General features: G+C 45.9%; 1 protein-coding gene across 1 annotated transcript; it reads left to right on the top strand.

Annotated features, from left to right (window-relative positions):
* The first annotated feature begins 328 nt into the window (after positions 1 to 328).
* On the top strand, positions 329 to 688 carry LOC120896920 (sulfated surface glycoprotein 185-like). The gene has a single exon (XM_040301444.1). It carries the CDS (start codon positions 329 to 331, stop codon positions 686 to 688), a length of 360 nt encoding a protein of 119 aa, XP_040157378.1.
* Positions 689 to 22940: the final 22252 nt, after the last annotated feature.

Raw genomic sequence — 22940 nt, 5'->3', positions numbered from 1 at the left:
GTTTTCTGATCGTAAACCCTTACTGACCGTATCGTTCAGGCGAGTTTGATCTATTACCGCCAAAGATAGTAAACACACACACACACACATGTACATGTACGATGTTGATTGAAGATGGGCAACCAGGTAGACCAGACGGGATAAGCGGATAAGCGATAACTTTATTTGATTCTTTTCGGCACTGGCTCTGTAAACTCTGCTTGGAGTGGACAAATGTATCGTATAAAAGGTCGCTCGGCCGGTCGGAACGGTCAACACTTACTACAATCATTCCAATCGCAGCAGTAACCGTGTGTAACGAGCAGTGTGCAAGCAAACCAGACAAAAGATGCGCTTCCTAATCGTGCTGGCCATGCTGGCAGCGGTGGCCGTCGCCAACCCGCTGATTAGCATTCGAGTCAACGTGGAAAGCCCGGACGGTGAGGTTCGTCCACCGGGACCGCCCGGGCCGCCGCCGCCACCACCACCACCGCCCGGTCCGGGACCGGATCCGGAGCAGCCGCCACCACAGCCCTACAGCCCGAACCAGCTGAAACGTGACGTGCTGCCGACCGACGCGGACGTGGTCTTCCCCGCAAACGAACCGAACCCGGCCGGAACGCTGGTCAACATTGAGGTATTCGTTGACAACCAGCGCCAGGGCAATGTACCGATCATCCCGGACTATCCGCCACCCCAGCCCTACTGAGTACCAAGGTCCGGTGCGAGCCGTGTACAAATGAAGTGAACGGAAATATATCAACTGACGTATGAAGTCGTAGCTACGTTTCGTGCTTGTTTTCTTTTCATTCGACCCGATGGTGCACGTTGTGGACACTTGTTCCCGCTGGATGCACCTTGATGGGGGCTTTCTTGCAGTCCAGCTCGGAGACTCCGCAGTCTGGACTGGATGGTTTCCAAGAAGCAGCACGTACACTCATTAGCTTCCGGTCGTTAGAGTAGATTGATCGTGAGTTTGCTGAATTTGTGCGTTGACCCGAATGGGCGAGGTTGTAACCTCGAGTACCTCGAGTAGGTTTCGGATGGATTTCTAATCTTAGCGTTCACGGCAAACACGGGAAGCGTTTCGGGGCGGGCAGTACATTCGTGGGATATTTATTTACGTACTCCCGGGCGGTAGTATTACACACTCGCACGTACAGTGCAGTGTGCGTTGTACTAAGCGAGCGGTTCTACTTATCGGTTCAGTGTATAGTATGTGTGTGTGTATAGGGTAGGACGCCGTACAGCAGTTTTGTTTTGTTTGTGATCGACTCCTTGGACCCGCTAAGGAGCAGCGGTAATTAATGCCAATTAGTTGATGTCACTCGTACTTCCGCGAAGTTGATCAGCCCACGCGCACTTTCCCGGTCAACATGTTTATTTAATTTGTACGTACTATTTCCGGTCCTGCCGGTGTTGGTACGGATTGATGGTGACGTGCGGATAACTCGTATGGTGGCAACAAACACACGGCGCAGTTGGACGAGTTGGAGGTAATTATCTGGCCAGCTGGGGGGGTTGGGGGAAGTTTTCACAACAAAACAAGTTGTTTTGATGTGAGGGATGTGTTTTTTTTGTGTACGTTCGTACCGCCACGTAAATACTTGCCATTTTACACCCCTGACTGTGACACTGGAAACGTTGTTGGTGTATAACTAGGTAGAGGTATTAGTAGTCATCGAAGTTTCCTGAGTTATTTCCGAAATTCCATCTCGATGTGTCCTCTACCGTAGCACTTAAAACAACATTCAGTGCTTTTGTGCCTGAGCGTTTAAATTTGGAATTAATCGTAATTAACTGCTTATCAACAGATACAGCCGTTGGCGTTTGTTTCTGTCTCTATTAGTAATACCGAAGTAGGTGATATGCTTGAAGTAAACATGAAGCAACGTCTAAACATTGCCGAGTATCGTCAATGTTACCGCACATTGCTACTAGTGCTTAATACGTTTGGTTAGTGGATTGCAGGAAAGATTGTTCCGCTACAAATATCCTTTTATTACGTAGATTAAGACTAAAATCTATGATTTGTTTAACAAAAATTGAAATATTATAATTGTCAACCCTTTGTCTGGCATTATAAGAGCCATTACTTCTAGGTTGACTTCGTTCCAATCGTACGCATTCCTTTTCAATCCTAAATCACCTCTTTCTTATGACAGCATAAAGTTATGTTACTCGCTGAAACATTCTACAGGGAAATTTTACACACAAAATAAAGGAAAACACAACCTAAACACAAAAAAAAAACAGCAATACTACGAAATGTACAATTTGAAAAGGTGCCTCCCTCTTCCCATCCCAGCATTGCACCGTTGCCGGAGGAAGCTGTATTTCCGCTATGCAAATCCGGCGGTAAAGCTTCCACTGCACTTTCGTATGTTATGCAACGTTTCGGGAGCAAAATTATGATGAAACGTGTGCAAATCACTGTGCAAGTTTCTCATTTTGAAGTCCGGACATTCGGAAGATTATTCTTCCTGCCCTTAAAACCACTCCCCCTCGTCCCACTGTACACGATACATGAGCGAATGGGTACGGAAAAATTCGTTGAGTTGTTTTTCTGCCCGACTGCAAGACATCTGGCAACGTGGGGACGTGGGCACAACGGAACAAGATGTCGATTCCAAACGATGATGATACCGACGAAGGATGCAACGATTGCGCTTTTTCAGTGTGTGTGTGTGTGTCCATTCAGAATCCTCTGCGTCCGTCCCAGTGTATCCGCTCGCTTCGTGCCGAGGAAGCTCCCTGTGAACCCGTAAGCGTAGTCGGACCAGCTGGAGCAACCGCTCTGACAGGTCGGCCTGGTTCCTGCATGACCGCTTTCTCCGACCCGGGCTGCCAGAAACCAGTTACTCGGTCATGCAGGTGCCGTAATGCCTCTGATCGTGGGTCAACTCTAAATGCTCCCATCTGCATGCAGAGCAGCAGCATCTTTGGTCCGGCGATTCGGTGTACGTAGCAGTTGCCGGTCGTTCGCCGGCTGCCCAGGTTCCAGCTGGTGCGTGGAATTGGCTGTAAGTGGTTTAGAAGATTACTACTGCAGCCCACCCGGGCAGTGGTTGTACGGGGTGCTAGTATTGCAATTTTTTTCACTGCCCCACTGCGCTTCTAAGGCGCTTTTTGCCGAGGAAACCAGAATGCGCCACGCCTTCCCCACACAGTGTGCTCAGCTAAGCTTGAAACGTTTACTTAGAATTGAGTGCGCGCGTGTGTGTGTTCAGCGCTTCGGTGGTCCGGTCGGTGCAATGTAAATTAGACGACCTGCTTCGGACCCACTGCCCATTCACAGGCGGTGTGTGTGCTGCTACGGTGAATGAAGTGCGCCCGGGATAAAGGGACAGCACTTTCTAGCGCTGAGATTGATTTTTACTGTGAATCTACGGTGTGTGTGTGTGTATGTGTGGAGAGAGGGGAAAGGGAACTGTACGAAAAAAGCTCTCCATTCTTGGTCTAGGAAGCAACCATAAATCTGGCATCCCCGACTTTGCATGTGTAAGGAATGTGTTTCTCAAAAAAAAAAAAATTGGAACTGGGAAAGCGGTTAATCTTCTTTAAAGCTTTCGATTTACTTTGCCAAGTGCTTGCTGGGGAATTTCATCAAATTTGTGTGAATAAATATGAATAATTTAGGAATTAAAAGCTTCATTCTTTCTTTGCTGCCATCAATTTAGTGAAACAAAAAGTAAAAGAAACAAACTAATCTTGCATGTAAACCTTTGGCTGTTTGTGACAGTTGTCGGGGCGGACGCCATTTTTCCACATTGCTAACGTGTTCGGAGAAGTAGAAGCGTTCCCGGGAAACATCTCATTCTTTAAAAAAAAATGCACACCATCTTTTGCTACGGCAACCAGCCAGAGTGACGGGTCGGTCGGTTTACCTTCTTTCCGTATTAGCTACCCAGTACCGCAGAAGAAGAAAAAACCCGCAGCAGGAAGCAAAACTGTCCCACCGCATGCTCATCCATCCACCGTAGTTTGTGTGGCCCGGGGGCTCTTCCTGGCCAAACCGAAGGAAACCGAGAACTGGCTGGGCGCGGTGGACAGAATGTAATAAAATGCAAAATGCTTTCGGACGATATTAGCTTTCATTGTTGTTATTATTTGTTGTGGCCAGTCGTGGCAGTACGTGCTCCATATGTCCATAGCGGGTGCCGGGGGCTTTCGAGGCAGTGCGAAGGACAAGCGTTTTGAAATGGCTTTTGAAGTGTGCGCGTTTGCTTTTGAAATTTTGTGCATTTTCATCAAACCCTCGTTCACTGGTCGCGTGTACCATTCGGCAATGATGGTAGCGAGTGATTTGGTTGAATGTCTTTATTGTTTTGTTTTCAGTGTGCTTTTCGTTTGGGGTTTATAACGAGCAAGAGATTTACTATTGCAATTTAAATTAATTGTACGCTGGCCATTTTTTCGTGCTGCTCGCTGAAGCGGGAAGCAAGAAGAAAGGATAGAGTTTTTCTCGCTTGAAAGGAAGAGTTTTCGGTCTCTGTTCACTTTGCGCATTGCGTTTTTCATCAGCAAAACGATCAGAAAACACTCAATTATTGCTTCTCTTGTTAAGAATGTATGTGCTGCTTTAGACAAGATTGTTTTATTCGTATAAAACGTTCAATATTGGCTCTTTGGAATGGATTGCATTGCCGACAAAACCGGCTTTTAGGGAGGATTCAGTAAAAACAAGTGTTATAATGGCGAGCTATTCACAAGGCGACATCAGTAACTGTGTGAACATATTCGCTGTGATTTAGAGATGTACAGCGCACAGTGGTACTTACTATTTTCCCGCGCATTTTCATACGATTTGCACAATATTTAACAAATCTGTGAAACAAACCGTTTTATACATAAAACAAACAAATCGTTTGCGGGGCAACCACCGCGAAGGGACAGCGGAACAGCGTCCAAAACCTGTTACATGCCGTAACCGTTGAAAAGGTTAATGGTGCGTGTACGCCCGCTTTACGATGCTTGACCGCTGGGCGCATTACATGTTGCTTGCACTTTTTTTTCTTTTGTTTCACCCCCCAAAACATATTTCATCCTTCCTCTAACCTTCCGTGAGTGTATAATTTTGATTTACGGCTTACCCACCGGCTCGATTTGCAGCGGTCCCGCGCGCGACATCCCGCGCAGGATATGATGCTGATACGGTTGGTTTCGGAGTGATCGTTCGATGGTAGCCGGGGAACGGGGAAAACGGGGCGCGGTGTTGTGCGTCCAAATTACATTACTGTTGCAATTCATCAAATTCTTGCCAACCGAAGCACCGGGCATTGCAAACTGTCAGCAGAGTGTGCAAGGGATCGGGTTCGCGCTGTAGACAAAGCGATTCGCAACGATGAGCCTACCCGACCTCCAAATCCACCAGCAGCAAAAGGGATTCGGAAACCCGTTTTTGACCACCATCACCGGCAATGCAAGAGCGCTCGAGCGTTTGAGGCGCGGTGGGCAAGGGAAAGATAAAGTGCCCATGTGTGCAATTCTTCAATGGAAACTTGTGGGCCGGTCGGCGGACTGGAACTGGGGCGGCGGCTGTTTTGCGGATGTGTTTTGTGTCAGCGAAAATTAGTTAAATTTTCCGTAACGTGATCGATGACGGTACCCTCGCCGACAATAGGAAGCGAGACTGCATTCTTTCAACCGCCCGGAAAAGGGTGGAAGTAAAGCGGAGGGACAGAATGAGGGATTTTTGCTGGTTTTTCTGTAACCGAATGGTGGTGAACCTTTTATTATTTTTTTTTGTGTTTGCCTGCTAGTGTGCACAACCTGTGTACACGTGGGCGCGGGATTTTTTTTTTGGTGCATACGTACAAAGAGAGCGGAATGGGAACGCAGTGGCAACAAATGCAACCGGCGTTTGAAGTGCGATTTTTCATAAATGTGCTTCAGACAATAATTGCATTAATGGAGGCGGTAATGGTGCAATGGCGATGATGATGACGACAGTGCCGGATTGCCGGAAACTCTCTTCTTTTGGGAAGGGCACATGCAAATGTCCTCGGCGTCAGTGCGTTTTGTGTGGCATTCAGAGACAATATGCAACCGGGGGAGCCGGAGGTGGCCGTTTCGGGTGAAACAAAATAAATCCATCAAAGGTGTGAAAAGTATCGCTTCGTGCGCCTGTGCCTGTGCTCTTTGCGCACTAATGGAGATATTTTAATGGCACCACTCGTTAGGATAAATCATATTAATATAGATCGTTTATTGGATGGAACGTTCCGTTTTCTGCTTCTGCCCGTTTTTATCGCTTGTCGATCTACGGTATACAACAGGGACGCTTTTTAAGAGGAACGGGACAATTGTTGATTTATGTGGAAAATCGATTTCAAAATTTGAACCAACCAATGGCAATTGGTTTGCTATTGGTTTGCTATTGGTTGTTTGGGGGACCACTTGTCACTTATATTTAAATACAGCTTTGGAATACAGCTACAGCTTTTTTTTACACATTGTCATGATTTTGATTAATATAATGGGTTTCACTTCTCCTTCTTCTTTTTGTTCTGAGGAACAATTGTTTGAGGATAGTGGCAACATTATTAACACATTTTATCTATAGCACAGCCCTTTAACCACCAGCTGAATGTGACTGTTGGATTAGAGGATGATTCACATTAGAGAGGTTGAAATATTCTTATAAGCTTCAAAGAAATATTACGCAAATCGAGCAGTGGATCGAGTTTGTGAAACTGCCTGAATAACAGCAAAGGATTGAAGAATTATTTTCGGGTTCAAACGAGAGTAAAATAATCTGAAAATAACTGTCCAAAATGGTCCTGTAGGAAAAAAGCTAATCCATCTACAGAGTTTGCAAATAGGTGTGAATTATTATTACATATTTAATATTTATAAATATCACAAAATATTTCCTCAATTAGCAATTATTGAAATTATTATCTTTAAATTCAAATTATTCACAAAACTTTATTCACTAATTCAATTTCAAGTGCATCTAGTTACATTACCAACCCACTGTTTCCCGGTGCGAGTTTCGATACGACTTTTGGCGTCATTCAAAAACAGCAAGTCAGCCGATGCAAACATAAATACACAATATCGATTGCAAATGAAGCAGAATAATAAAGTACCTTGCCCCGGAGGGAGGAGGGGAGGGGATTGGGGAGGGAGAGCAAACGGAAAGGCTAACGGGGACCGAACGGGTGTATAGCACACACATAAACACACACACACACACACACACACACACACACACACACACACACATTCACATGATTCAGCCTGCGTAAGTGTGCCAACATAATGAGAGACAAATTGTCATCCTCACACCCGAGCGATCGGTATCCAATTCCGCAGACTCATTTACTTACCCATCTGTCTGCCCGTTTCGGTGTCACCACCGCTCCCCCTCCCCCCCCCTCCCCCGGTTAAAGTTGTGCTGCGTTGTGTTTCATCAGACGGCAACCAATATGTCCAAGTGGTGCGTTCCCCGGGCGGGCTGCGGGTGGAATTCGGCCAAAGGGACCGGACGAATCACGAATTAATTTCTACGTTCTTGATTTATTGCCTTTTGCGGTCCGATAAGAAGCTGCAGGGGGAGGAGGGAGAGGGTGGAGTATGGGATTATCAGGACGGCGAGCAGCTCCACGTACCGGAAGTCTATCCCGGCGGTCGGGTGTATTGGAGTTCTGCAGTTCTATTGGAGGGGAAAATTTATCGATACGTGTGCTGTTATGTGCGAGGAAAGATGGAAGTTTGGAACGCAGGGGAGGGCTAGTCGGAGTGCAGGAACGCCTGGACCATGAAACGAGACCGGGAAATTATAATGTTTCCATTTCATAGATAAATGATTCATCGACGAGCGGTGGTCGAACCATTGCCCGGGCAGTGCGGGGCAGTTGCAACTAACTCGTACTCGGGCTTGAAGGACACGATGATTGCTCGATTTCCGGTCGGTTGGGTTTGAGCAATTTCCGGCCCAGGGTGGTAACGGTCAAGAAAGCGCAAGACGCTGCGTTGTCCTACCGTTTTGCCAGAGCTTTGACCGTTCGAATGCGAATCCGTTCTGCAGTGAATTGAGTTCCGGGTGGTGAGGAAATTGCGTATAACTACTGTTCCAGTATTTGCGGCAAAAAATGTCGTAGAGAGAAAACGACTTTGAAAGAAAATTAAGCTTACTTCATTTATTTTCCATGTAAAAATCTTTTCCTATGAAAACACGCTTGATTCAAATCCGTTTGTCCTGCGGCAAGCTCGGTCGACCTTGGTAACCTTGAACACAATCAGGCATGCTGAGCGCCTCGAGCTCTCATTACTCCAGCACTGGGGCGCACAACGCGTGCAACGAAAGACGGACAAATGTGTCCCAGTTTTCCCAAACCTCCACGGTCGAAAGTGAGGTGAATGTGTTCCACCTCCAAATGCTGAGCGTTTGTACAATTACACGACGCTACCGAAACCTCGGGAACGGGGAGGTTCGTTTCTGCGTTTCGCTTCATTTAACTTAACCATGAATAAAGGTCGCATTTCAGCGTTGCCCTCCCACGTTGCCCTCCCGAAGCGGTTAGCTGAGGGCGCCTAATGGGAAACGGCCAGGCAAAGGCAGTCAAAATGGTTGGCTTTCCTTTCACTTTTCCCTTTCATGGTACGGTTGTGGCGAGAAGATTTTCAGGTCGGGCTTTACGTTTAATCATCAAATTTAAAACCTTTTGCGCGCCGTAAGCCCAGGGCCCGTGCTGGGAGCCGCTTTAGCGAGCGGGTCGACACGGTTGGCCGTTACAATGCTGCCGGGGAAGTGTTGGTGTTCGAGAATAGTATCATCGTTCCGGTGTTTACTTTCTAAGCACTTGTTATTTGAGCAGAGATTTCCCGAGCAGCAACTTAAATCACGGTTCCCCCCGTTAAGTGTGGATGTGAGGAGTATTTTTCGGTGTGATTCGATTTTGCTTGCGGTGAGTTATTGGTGTATTTGCTTAAACATTCCTGAACTCTTGAAATCTGTGCTGCTCGCCTGTTTGCTTGTTTGTTGAAAAATAAGCGATATAAATAATAAGCTGTTTATCTTATCTTATTAGAAAATCATTTAACATTCACCACTTTCCAGTACAAACTATCGAACCGAAATGAAAAACAAGTTAATGTCTATTCACTAAACGTTGTTATCGCACTTGCTTTACTGGTATTAAGGTAGGTTTCTCTACAAGCGCACCTTATTTACAGCACATTTTAATGAACTCCTCTATCGTGTGTAATTTGCTGTCCTGCAGTGTTAACACAGCAAAGCTTTCCTAGCTTTGGCAGGGTAAGGCTTAACGAAAATTCAACTAAGCCGTCGCCGGCTTACCTGTCGGTCCGGTGCAGCCAGAACAAGGCAAACCGCTTGCTACACTACCGCTGGTTACAGTTCTACGCCACTATTTTCCTCCTAGATGGAAGGGAGCAAACGAACGAAACCCAGGAAGGAGGAAAAGAAGTATAAGTAGCAAAACCCTGAGCCGTTCAAATGGCTGTAATATAATAAATAATATTTGTAGGCTTATTATCAGCCAGCTCCTTTCGGCAGCGCGGCGCATTGTGGTTTGCAATGAATGAATAATTTAACAGATAAAATAGCATTTACCTTCGGTGCGCCGGATGGTGCGCCTGGGCAGGTTTTCCTTCAGTCGGCTGTGCGCGTGTGTGCTTGTGTGTGTTTGGCGCGTGTGGTTGTTATTATTATTTTTTCTTTCACTTTCTTATAGTTCATTATTTCATCCCCGGGCTGCAATTTCACCAGCGCGCATGATAGGAATTGAGGGGGCTGGGCCCGGACTGCCTTTTATGGCCACTCGACCATCCTTATGAGGCGCTTACGAGGCCGGTACTAAGCCACCGTCTTGCGTCTAACGCTCCCTTCCCTTCGCCACAATGGATGACCATAGTTTTTCTTTGGCGTTTGCACCGGGTGCCATTTCAGTGTTTGGTTGTTGTGCGCCCGTGAACCACACGAGAGATTCCGAAGCCGTTACGAAGCCGGCAGGCCGGGCATCCTGAGCATTGGGCATTGTTAAGCACCGTAATTAACCGCAGCACTGGGGATTGGTTTTTAGGGAAGTGGCGGGGAGGGGAGTTTAAATAATGTGCATCAACAACAAACTGGGATCAGAACAGTGGCTTAACAGTTGGCGGTGCACCGTAATGACAGGCGGTCGGGAAGAGCATGCAGGAGGCGAAGTGCAGCAAAGTTTATGAGGAGCAAAATTTAAAAAAATATCAGGTGTAGAAATTTAAAATTTAGTAAAATAAATTCAAAACCTATTTTTTACCCTACACTATTGCGAGAAGTATAGTTGCAACATGTCATGACTAAATAAGATTAAAAACGATAACACTCCATGTACCGGATTCAATTAGATCTGTATCATCACAGACCTTACCTGAGTTTAAAGCTTTTAAAGCTTACGTCAGCGGTTCCTTGCCATTTCGAGTAGCGTTTTTTTGTGTGGTAGCATTAGCAGCACCCTCCATCCAATAGGGATTTATTTCCACTTGAACGATTATGAAACGGGTTGATTTACTTTTGCCTTGTTTTTTTATTTATTTTATTTTTGGAAGTGATTCTGTGCATGGTGTGTTTGTGTACGCGATCTGCTCTCAGAAACATCCCCAACCTGTATTAATTGCACTCCGTTCGTCATTGCGACGGAGTCGTCTGTTTCCACCAATAAAAGTCTGAACAATCGTAAAGGCAAGCTCCCCCTGATCCACTCTCCCACGGGGCCGGCGCACCGGTGCAAAGACTGTGTGCGCACAGCGCACTAACTTTTCATCAATTACCGTCGGATGCCCTGCGTCCCCATCAGCGGGCGTGATCCGTTCCCGTTCCCTATCAACGGTCGTTAACGACGATGTTCAGCGGTGCAAGGATAACAGATCAAACGGAGCGCTAGATAAACCCCGGACCATTGAAAAAGGCGAACGGCGTAGAAAGAGCGTCGGTAAAATGCTCGACGAATCCCAAAGCGTGGAGGCAAAACCCCGGGAAGCGAAGGGTGTGCAAGTGCTTCGGGACGGGGTTTTCGGTAAGGATAAAGATGCGCTGCCGTAGCTTGCCGTGGCCGGTCAGTAAAAGTGCTTGCACGGTTGAAAATATATAATCATTGGCAAAAGTTTTTCCAATAAAATAAAACGAGCACGTTTAACTCTTTTTGAACTGTCCATTATCTCAGCGGTGCAGATCTAATCCACCGAAAACGTCAGCGAATCGTTCGGTCCGTCTCTGTCGGTGTGTATTTGTGGTGCCCGCGCTCTACCAAATCCCGCTCGAGGTCAGTGGTACCACGAGGTGGTGTGAACCTGTTTCTGGTTGTCGGCCCTCCGGCCTGCCCGTTCGTGTGTTCGCGTGGCCGGGATTCCTTTGGAGCCATTTCTCTTCTTCGTTTCCTTCTACCGCGCTGCTGGGCTAAATGCTTTACCGCACCGACGTGGACGTGGAAGTATTTGTCCACGAACGTTCGAGGGAAGTTCATCATAAATGTGGGTTGGGGGAGAAGTTGGTGGGAAAAGTTTTAAACGGCACCAGCAGGTGCCAAACGCTAATGTGTCCTCCAACTTCGTGGTGAGTTGATGGTGAAATCGCACGAAACAAAAAAAAAACCATGGTTGACACACTTCAAAAACGAGCTACAGAGGAGAAAACCCGTTTATTGCAGCCTTTTCCTTCTGCAGGGCGAGTGAGCACAAGGGGAAGCAGGTGTATGCGGGGTTTGCTTTTCTGATTCTGGCCACGAGTCGTCAACGGGCACGATAGACACATATCTTCCCATGGTAGATTAAGCTTCCAATGATCCGTTTTATTACTTTCATCTTCGGTTTCCTTCGGGGTGTTTCAGCGCCATTCAAAGGAACGCAGGGAGGGTTCTGATGATTTTGTTGAATGGCCTTTATACATGCCGCATGCATTTATGTAGGCCGATTGTAAAAATACGCAAGTTTTGTGCGGTTTCAGCGGGAAGCTTTAAAGGCACTCCGTTGTTGGTGGTCTAGTTCGGTGTAAAATCACACCGAAGGGTGCAAGAGGGAGCAATCGGTATAATTTATAAAGGCCACACAATATCAGCGATAAAACCATGCATTGGTCACATAATAGAAGAGTTAGACATAATAGAAGAAAGTTTCATTATTTTAGCATTACTTCTTTTGGATAAATCAAATTAATAGTCCTGCCCCAATGTTTGCTGTAACACAGCTTGCACGACTCTATTTTTCAAGAAAAGTACATCTTTCATGCAAAAATTCTCATGCAAAAAGCTGTCTTAGTTTGCATAAATCCAATTTGATTGTTTGTCAACTATTTTTCGCACATAATTCAACCTAATCATTGAAATGTGTCATTTTCTACCAAAAGACTCCAGCGCTACATGATACACACCCAGCACACAATGAAACGAATGAAGCGGGAAACATAACACTGCAATGAATACGGGTCCAACGCAAAAATACAACATAAGCACACCCATCAAGGGTTTGCTTTTTTCTTTACATTCCAGCACTGTTCACTGTACCTTGTGCTGGTACGCCTTCCCACTGATCCCTTTTGCATCAATTTCCCGGCAGTCCGTTGTTTCCAGCCAGGCGAACGTTGACAGTGAACATGTGCTCGTTATTTCACATTTTCTTTTCTTCTTTTTTCACTGCTTCGGCACTTTCGCCAGCGCACACTTCCGACAGGTGTCTCGAGCATGCATTCAGGCGTTAAAATGTGAGCTGACTTCTTAATTAATTCCTCGTGCTTTGCTTTCGTCATTCTTGTTGCACGGGTGGATGGGATAGGGATGGTGCTTGTTGTTGTTGTTGTTGTTGTGTTGCTTCTGATGCAGTTTTCAAACATATTCTTTTTCACGATCAGGAAATTTGAAGCATTTGCAATGTTGTATAAGAGCTAGTATCGAAGTAGACGACTGTACGGGTGGTGCAAAATATTGCACCGATTTTCATGGCCCAATGGAGACGCCTGGTGGCTTGGTTCGGATGGTATGATTGGAAGTTTTTCCCTGCTCCTGCACATCGCTCGCTCGCTCGCTCGCACTCTTTGTGTGGTAGTGTGGATTTGCTGCTCACCGTGCTCCTGATGAATGTGTTGAATTTTTAATTTTTGCTTCAACTCCATGTTTGTGCACATACTTCAGTGTCGCAGTTACACTAATTGGAAAATAAATAAAGACTATTTAACGGTCGAATGCGTTTTTTTGCCGCCGGTATATGTAGTTTGATTGATGAAAAACTAATTTCTGTGCATATGATTGGAATGCCACGAGTTCGAGTTTTCGTGTGAATTTACATGTTTTGGAATTTAAATAATTGTTCATCGCCGATGCGCGGCTTCCGATCCAGCAGGAAATTGCATTTGTTGGCCATTAATTATGTGATCCTTAATCGATTGACAGTACATCTTACATAACTGCAAGAAACCAGCAAACTGATGCCTAATCAAAAGCAAACATTTCCCAATTTTATACTTAGTTCATTAAACTCAAAGCAAATATAGACACAAATAGAATAGTCTTAAGGTTGGCATCCCGCATCTAAACTCATCGCTAAAACATATCTTATATTTTCGCCAGACCGACAATGTGACAGCTTAAGAAGGAAAAATTGTCTCAAATCTGTCAGCTACATACACTCTTCGCAGAACTCCCTTAGAAAACCGGCCCTCAAGCCGGCACATTCAATGTATCCCACCTATGGCTGTACGGTGGAATTAAAACATTATCTTACATGAAGATTTATTGGGTCGTCTTTATTGTGGCCGAAACATTCGCTGACCTCAGACGTTGTCCATCTTCATTCCGCCGCAGCTGCCCCGATCGCCAAACGGGGGCACCGTTTCGGTGACAGGACTTTATAGTGGCTAACAATTATCTCGAACGTACTACCTGTGCGGCTGGGACGTGAAATGAAGGTTTTTCGTGTATTTATCCTACTTTTTCCCGCCGCTGGCCGACCGGTGATTAATGAGGGTGACTGTTTGGCTATGGGATGATAAACTTTTCACGCATAATTTTGACCACCCGGTAAAAGTAAACAGGACCGCCTTGGTTTGGTGGACGGAAGCGCACCAGGAGGGAGGCTATAAAGTTGAAAATGGCCTGTAATTCAGGATTTCAGGATCCAGCTGAAAAGAAGTTGATGAAGAAGTTAAGCGTGTGAATGAGAGTGTAGCAACATTGTGGTGATAAGCTGAGCTGAGGCACCCATTGGCATACTATGCTAGAGTTTCAGAATTTAGAAAGATAATGTTGGGAAGACGGATCTAAAATGGGCTAGATTCCTTACGGGAACAAAATTGTCAGGCGTGCCTATTTCTACCTTCAAACCAAAAGAAGCTGCCGTCGCATTTTGTGACAGATTACAATGCCCTTACCCGATTTCAGTAGAATTCGTAGCAGGTTTCTGCTTGCCAAGTGTAGGAAAACTTGTTGGAAAAGATTAAACTGCTGTATAGTTGTTTATATTATAAGATTCGTTCGAATAAATGTTGATCCAATTTTTTTAATCCAATGGTTAGCTGTGGTATTTTTCTGCAAGAAATGACATTTACGTCGGCACGTGCTTCATTGCCTATTCAATTTGGTCCGTTTGGTAAACATTTGCCGCCCAAGAAATTCTAGTTACAGAGCTGCAGAATGATTGGTAAAGTTCGCCGAACAGGCTCCAGCTGGGAACTGACGTGGATTATGCAAAGAGAAACTTTCTCCCTCTCTCTTTCTCTCTCTCTCTCTCTCTCTCTTTTTGCTAGCCTTACACAGAGATTTGAAAGTTGAACGAAATAATCTATCCATCCCCTTGAAACTGGCTGGCTGGTCAGCAATTGCCACGCAAAATATATGGTGCAAGCAATTCGATCCGACCAGCAGGACGCCTTGTCCCACCGCAGCGAGTGTGAGTACATTGAAAAACTTGAAGTACCGCGGTTCATAAATAAGCAGTACCTTTTTTTTGTTGTTGCTTGTTCGCCGCACCTCACGTACCATCATCCATCTTGATGGTGGGAGAGCACGGAACAGATGAAGAGAAGCAGCAGAAGAAATACAAACGAAAGAGGGAAATCGTTTTTGGTGGAAAGTTTTTCAATTTTCCCAATTTTCTTTCGCGCCCTGAGAAAAGATTGATCCCCGTGTTGAGCGTTGGGAGTGTACGATTGTGTGGAATCGATGGAAGCAATCGTTTTAGGTTTTGGTGGCCTCCAAAAACCGCTGGACCCAACCTTGCTATGAGCGTGTGATGGTGGGCGGTGACCCGCAGCAAATGTGCGCCAGTTGCACTGGGGCAGAAAATATGGTGGCCCCCGCCCTGAGCACAGCACGCTAGCGTGACGATTGTTTGTACATATTTGCCCCGCTACGCCCGCTTGCTTCTGTGCTTCATCGCGAGAGCGGTTCGCAAGATGGTTCCAGGCCGCGTCCCGTTCGCGATTCAAAATCAATGCAGGAAATCTTTTCGCAAAAGCAAACTTTACCATTCACCTTCGGTGTGCACCGTCGATCGGTCTCGTACGAACCGTTTGGGAAAACGGCCCAGCCACATGCAACAGTCTGGTGGAGAAGTTGAGCTTGAGCGTGGAGCAGGTAGGAAAGGAAGGGATTCCAGGAGAGGGGCGTCATGATAAATAATGTGATTAGATCGCAATCTGTGCACGGGCAGGAAGCGCACGTTGGGCAGCAGCAGCAGCAGCAGCAACACCAATGCCCAACACCCGATGGTTCATGGTGAACGTGTGAAAATAATTACTTCACGTTCCCGTACCAAATTGAGCTCTGGTTCCGTTCGTTAGTTGCTACCGTGTGCACAGGTGGAATAGGAGCAGGTCGTTAGCAATGCAATTGTTTTGCGAAATAGTCGTTGCCATTCGGTCTAATCGAGAGAAAGTGTGAGCAAATAAAAACTAAGGCATAATTGTATCGAAAAGTGACGTAAATGGACAAACAAAAGTACAAAAGCAAACAAACGACAAACAGTCCATTAGCATACCGTTGGTAAGAGTACATGCAAAGCAAGACAGGTGCGAAAAGGCAAGACCATTAGACGGTAGGACAATTGATAGACAGCAAATAAAATACTGTTTTATGTGCCCAAGATAATTTTAAACTAACTCGTATTTTAGTGCACTATCGTTTGAAAGAGAAAGATCAAAACCTGGACCATTTGGCCGTGGTTTGGTTGGGTTGGATTGAAGATCATTCACCAGACAACAGCCGGATTAGAAATGCACGATGAAAGGAACTTAACTATAACATGGTCATGACTTCACGATCATTTTCTAAAGCGACTGATGTATGTGCACACTTTTTTTCAATATTGTACACAATTTACCATTAAAACAGCGCAGGATGGGTTAGAGCGGTGTTTCAATGATACTGAACCTTAAGATAAACCTGTGTACATGAAGTCAATGACAAGACATGCTATTTTTCGACTGCATTATTGCAACTGCAAGCGTCCGTGTACCAGAACTTTCTGTTGTTGGGCAGTATTGAAGCATTGACCAGCCAATGTATGACATTGTAAGAGCAATTGGAAAGAATGCGAGTTGAGTGTAGAATAATAAACATTGGTGTATGGCAAAAGCTTTTAGATATTTACCGAAGTGTGATAATAAAAAGTGTATCAGAAAAAAGTAGAATCAGTAGATAGTGTTTGCAGCATACATTTGCTTGTAAAACACTCATCTCAAATGTTGATTGTATCCCGTTTCGGTATCGTCTCTCATCTGCTTCCTTTGCCGAAAATGCGGACCATGTTGTCATATCAACTGACAAAGCATCCCCCATTTAGCTGCTGAAACAATCGTAGCTTTCCCGGTTCGCACCAAACTGTTTGCCGGAACCGAATTGCACACTCGAAAGATACCCATCACTTGCGTGGCACGACATAACTATCCGCTGCTCGCGACACCCCTTCCCCTGCAGATCGTTTAAATCTTCATCCCTCCGTAGGATTGTGCTCAGGGGAAGCCCTCCGTTGCCAAGACAGCGAGCAACTGCAACTGTTCACACTTCTCACACGCGAGACTGTCAACGGCGTGAAAGTGTCGGTGGGATTTGCATGGCAAGAAATCGCAACCATTTCCCATCCACAGTTCCCTCCCCCCCTTTTTTGTGGGGTTGATTTTTCCGGCCCACCCTTAATGTGGTAAGGAATAGATACCCGCCAAGGCAGAACGCGTGTGCTTCCGCGTGGTGCTCTCCGCGCAACCATTGCTCGGATGCGGGCGCTAACTCGCCAATAGTGTCGGCACTGTTTGCCACCGCGTGTTGACCATGCCGCACCGTCGGTGAACGCAAGATTGGGCTCGTGTGTGAATGCTGCGCAGTTGCGGTTTGCGGTGCAGCACGCTTCCAAACGTTCGACCGCGGGTCACGAGCGGGTGTAGTTTGCAAGTGTTCCTCGGTGTGTGAGTGTGTGTGTGTGTGCGCTGTTGCGCACAAAACGTCAGACCGAGGTTTATTTATGCGAACGTGACAGTGGAAATCCTCCTGTGTGTCAAAGCGAGAAAGCACACCAACGTTCAACTGTGATGACATTTTGACGAATGTATATTATTTATCTTACTTATACCCGGAATGTCTTCTGCCATTTCAACCCGTTTGATATTGGTATTTCGCTCGGTGGTTGCGGTGTCGCTCGGCGAGAGGCGGAGCCGTTCGCTGCTCGACCGTGTGGCGGTGTGAGATATTGTATCCTTGAAGGAAGGGTTGGAAGGGCTAGCCCTACTACTACCCTACCGCTGCGCACCATGACACGTTTACAATGGGCGTGATGCATGCGAAAGTATTCGCATGCGGGAGTCGGAGTGCAGTGCCGATGGCGACCCCGGGGCAACCCTGCGTTGCCGAATGCTCGGGCGAGTGATGGCGCCTTCGCCAAGGTGCCGGTGCGGTTTTGTCTGTGGCTGCTGCAGGAAGTCTCAAGACAGGCGTATGATTTATGGTGATGGGTTAGAATATTTTGCCAAACAATTGGGTTGGATTTTGATGCCGGTGCCGGTGGGGGAGCGGAGTGCAGTGACGGAGGTGGGTTGACGTGGCTGGTGGCGTGTGTCACTGATTCGTGGCGTACGCTTTGTCGTTCGAGCGTGGGTTATTTGTAAGTTGACAAAGTCACCTAGGCAAGGTAGAATTTCGGTATGGTTTCTGCAATGGACTGGGAAGAGGTTGAACGGTTGAAGAGCTGATTATGCGGGGAACATTTTAGCTGAACTGAAGGTGTTACAGTAATGAGCTTTTTCATTTAGTTGTATAGCTAGAATGTTATTGAATTGAAAACGAAGCTTATTATTCAATCTTTTAGCGATTATTTGTTTGTTTTTTGAAGTAGACTTTAGGCTGAAAAACTATTGTTTTTAAGTTTCATTTGTTGAACGTCGTGAGTTAAACAGTTGATAAATATTTTCGTCTTGGTGGTTAACTTACTCCCTAAACAAGTTGCATGGGAGTAACCTAGTTTAGGAGGTAGTAACACAAAATAGGTACAATTATTTGTGGACGTTCGATCTTGCAAACTTTGAAATGATGCTTAATACGCATGGGCCGATCACATCAAATGTAGGGCCGACTGTCCTACTAACATGGGGAAATATTTAAGGACATGCAGCCAAACCTACAAGTGGTAAACTGAGCTGTTGAAACGTGCTTGTTATTGTTGATTGCTATGATGTTCTCGGATGTTATAACTTATTTTTAATGTGTTTGATACGCCTTATAATAGTTTGTAATATATCAATTAATGGAAGGCTGCATCACAAAAAGAACAGAACACAAAACTGCCTTTCAATCTGTTTGACATATGAAAAATGCCTTCAAACACTAGCCAGTTATGTGATGGGTTCTTCATTACAAAAAGAAAAACATTTCATAGAAAACCAACGCAAAAAACCGTTAAATTACTTGTGAAAAGAGGCAATGTACTTAGCAGAATAAATGACGTTTATTTCGGGAAACGATGTACAACCCGGGTTGTTTTCAAACGTTTCACTTACTATTGTATCAATGCAAGCTTCCTGCCTGTGTGAGCTGCACTGCAACGTAAATAGCATTCTTCTTACATCCCTTTGAAAACAACACGGAAACAACGAACCGACCCACCCAAAGTGGGGTAGCATAAAGAAGTAAAGCAACTAGAAACTTAACGCTCTACGACTGTGCTCGAGCGTGCTGGTGCTCTTGCACGCCCATTTCCGTACGGCGTTGTATTCCATGTTTTTCATCATCATCATCATCATCATGCGCAGCAGCAGTAGCAGCAGTAGCAGCATCATTGTCAGCTCTTCCGTTACTAGGCTCATCATGTTCTCATTAGGCTTGACAGCAGCAGTCTGAAGTGATGGTGCAAGTGCCAGCATTAAACCATTACAACGCTCCCGCTCGACGGTAACCTCATTAAAACTTCCAGCCCATGTCCATTTGCCGAGCGCCAGGAACCGCTTTTGCATTGTTGATGGTTTTGTTTTCCTTTTACTATTTTCCTGCTCCCTCTATTGCTCTTGCTTTTTTTTTGCTCTCTTTCGCTCTCTCTCTCTCTCTCTCTCTCTCTCTCTCTGTTACTTGGCATGGGGAGCTTGTTATTCTCCCGGGGAGGAGGTAACACCCGGGAATCGGGATGTAAATTGGTGAGTTGTTTTTCATTTCAGTGTAGCCGTGTCTATTGGTGGGCGGGAGAGTATTCCACCTCCCCCCCCTCTTCCCTCAGGTACGCGTCGAGAGCAGAGCAATTGTTAGTTGGGCGAAAAGTTTGGCAAAATCTAAGGTAATTTGCATTTGTGACTTGCTCCAAAATGGTGAATGGCAAACTTTCGCACCACCACCAGCGGCAGTTGAGTGGCGAATGAATTCAATTAAAATCGATTGTTTGCGGTGCGGTGGAGTGGTTGGAGCGGTGGGCACGGTGCACGGAGCGGTACCAGGCTCATAATTGGCCATCCAGGAGCAAACAAGGTAAGGGAAAAAGGTAGTTTTACTTTAAATTTGTTACCATTTGCAGCACGATTAAGTGTACTTGTGCAATGGAAGCATCGATGGAAGTTGTTTGGATGTTTTGTAGATGAGTGGTAAACGACACAAAAAATGGGAGGGAAAAACAGCAAAACAACAACCCGAACCAGTGAAGCTTTTCTCTCCTTGCAATGCATTTACCAAAACCGAAACGGCGTTGTTACAGCTTCACTCGAACAGCTGCCCCTTCTCCCAACCGGGTCCGAGCAAAACTTTTTTGCTAAATCGAAATTTAATATCTTATTGAAAGTATTTTATGTGTTTCTCCGTACGGGTGCAAAGTTTGCCCCGTGCTTCGGGTGAGCTGCAAGTGCTGCAGGGCTGGCCATATGGCCGCCACTTGTGGTCAGTCCAAAAGACAAGAAGAAACACACAGTTTTCGTAGGGATTGCCAAAATTCCGACCAATCCCCAAACGGGTTGGGTAGGGCACACCGGTTTTCACCAGAGCAGGAGAAAGTTTTCACGTTCAATTTGGACCTTCCAGGACTTGACTTTGAGCCCGGGGTTGGGTGGTGCTTTTTTAGTCCGGGTTTGCGCAAAGATGCAGTTCACGAAGCCGTATGGTTGCTTGCGTAGGGGGTGATTGATTCCGAAATTCCAACCAACCACTCCTTCCCAGTGCCATGTGTCCACTGGCTGGGGGTGGGGGGGGGATGGAGGGGGAGATAGTCCGGCAAATGTTTGACCCGACCCCAAACGAGTGTGATTCGCTGTGGGACCGTTACCGTTGCATTTCTAGCTAAAGGGTTTCAGTGTCCGCTTTCGCTGGCACCGGTCGTGTGGGTACTGTGAGATGCAATTTGGGCGCCACGGACACGGAACATGAAAAGGTAGTGAAAGCTCCACTCCAGCGCTAGGGCTTTACTTAACTTGCACGTGCCTGAGAAGGCAGAGAGAGGGAGAGATCGTTTTCAGGTGGAACGAAAATAAAACAAGTTGTTAGATGTCGTGAATGCAGGATGCACAATTATTTTCCCCGAGCAGCAGTGCAGGCAGCGCGCTTGGCTTGCACAAAAAAAAAGCGGTAGGTAGGTGTGTCGGGTCAAATTCCAATTTCCCACATCCATCACCTTTACGGAGCATACTGGCGTCGTCGTCGTCGTCGTCGGTGTGGTTCAAGTGGTAGAATTCGACCCGACACTAGGGAAACTTTGCCCCATTCATCTCGCCCCGACAGGCGGGCGCGGGCGATGAAATCTGAAGATCCGAAGTCATCGTCGTCATCGTCGTTGCTGGAAGTTATGTAGACTAGCAACGACCGGTAACTGGTCGTGCCAACCGTTGCCCGACAATATCTTCATCCAGTGGAGCTGGTGCGGATGTTGACGACGCTCCCGCGTCGACCAAGTTCGTCAGGCTCGTAGCTCATTTAGAATGCAGGGCGTAGTAACCGTACACCCCTTTACCGGTTGGTATGAGATCCCGGCATGCTCAAGTATCACGTAAATGGAAAATATTTAAAACTTTTATTTCCGCCACCCGAAGCACACGAAGCAGTGGGGGAGGGGGCGGAGTTCTCCCGAAGGATTGTGCAGCACTTGCACGGCACCTGTTTCTGCTGTTTGCGTTTGCAACTTTGCAACGACAACAAAGACACTGGCCGCCCGCACCACGCAATGTTACGCTTCACGCAATGCTTCACAAAACCGTCATCACACGTACCGGGGAGAAATAATAACAATAATAAAATATCATCATCCAACTCTAAAAACGCATCGATGCATCGCTTCGTGTGAGTGTGCAGTCAGATTTTACGTCTGTCGGTGTCATTCTTAGCTGCAATCTCTGTGCTCTGTGTATGTGTGTATGTAGCTTCTTTTTCGTTGCACATTTCGTAAGGACGGGAAGATGCGGGAAGGACACTACTCAAGCTGGCAGTCTGGTATTACTCGGGAGGGAAGGCAAATGTCTTCATTGCACTCTTGCAACTCCCCACCGTGCCTTACCGTGTGTTTGGGAAAGGGAAGCATTCAGCTGTTGACCGCCCGGTCGTGTATTGTTTTGCTGCTTGTTTTCGGCTGCAACGGCAATAGCGCAGCACACTGCTCGCCCGTTGACATGACGAATAGGTTACGGGATGAGATTTAGCAACCGACGCCAAATAGTTTCCCATGCTTTATGGGACAGATTGTGGGTTTTATTGCGATGCGATGAACCCCGCTTCGGTCGGAATCTCCAGTTCTCGTTGTAAATGGGATGGACGTTTTTCGCATCGCTCGCAGCTCGCAGCAGTTGCGGAACCGATTTAATGTGCAGCATATGAATAACAAAAAGCGAATGGCCATGTCAGCTTACAAAAAGCGGTCTGGTTTTTGCATATTATAATGTTGTACAAGTAGTACGGTTAGATTTGTTTTATTTTTGGAATTGCGTTTTTGTACGATGAAGTTGCTGCTTTTGGGCAGTGTCAGTTGTGAATTTGAAGACACCATGATTTGATTGCATTGAATGGGTTAATTTACTATTTTATTTCTCTATGCATATTATATGCTCCATTATAGTTTATCATACATTATTTATGTAAAAGAGTTGTTTTGTTTGTTTTGTTGTACATGAAAAGCAAGTTCATTACGGAATACTGTTCTGGGTCATCACGAATGGTCATGATTCGATTTCATTTATTGTATCCCATAACATATATTTGTCATTTCTTGGAGCGATGCGTAATTAGTGGAGAGAGTTTGTTTATTTTTAATACATACAGGGTTTCCCATGATTTTTCGATTGGTTCCCATAAATTTTTGGTGGGTTCCCATATTTTTTTGGTGCGTTCCCACGATTTGTTGGCCGTTTCCCAGTATTTTTAGATCCAATTGTATTACTATCCAATAGGAAAATACCAATAAACTATGGGAACGAACCAAATATCTATAGGATACGATAAAAAAATCGTGGGAACGCACCAAAAAAAAATGAGAACTGACCATAAATCGTGGGAAACCCTGTAAATAGGTTTTTTTTTTCAATT

Source organism: Anopheles arabiensis, chromosome 2, assembly GCF_016920715.1.
Source record: "Anopheles arabiensis isolate DONGOLA chromosome 2, AaraD3, whole genome shotgun sequence".
Lineage (NCBI taxonomy): Eukaryota > Metazoa > Arthropoda > Insecta > Diptera > Culicidae > Anopheles > Anopheles arabiensis.
The sequence above is the reverse complement of the archived record's forward strand: the minus strand, read 5'-3'. Positions and strand labels throughout refer to the sequence as shown.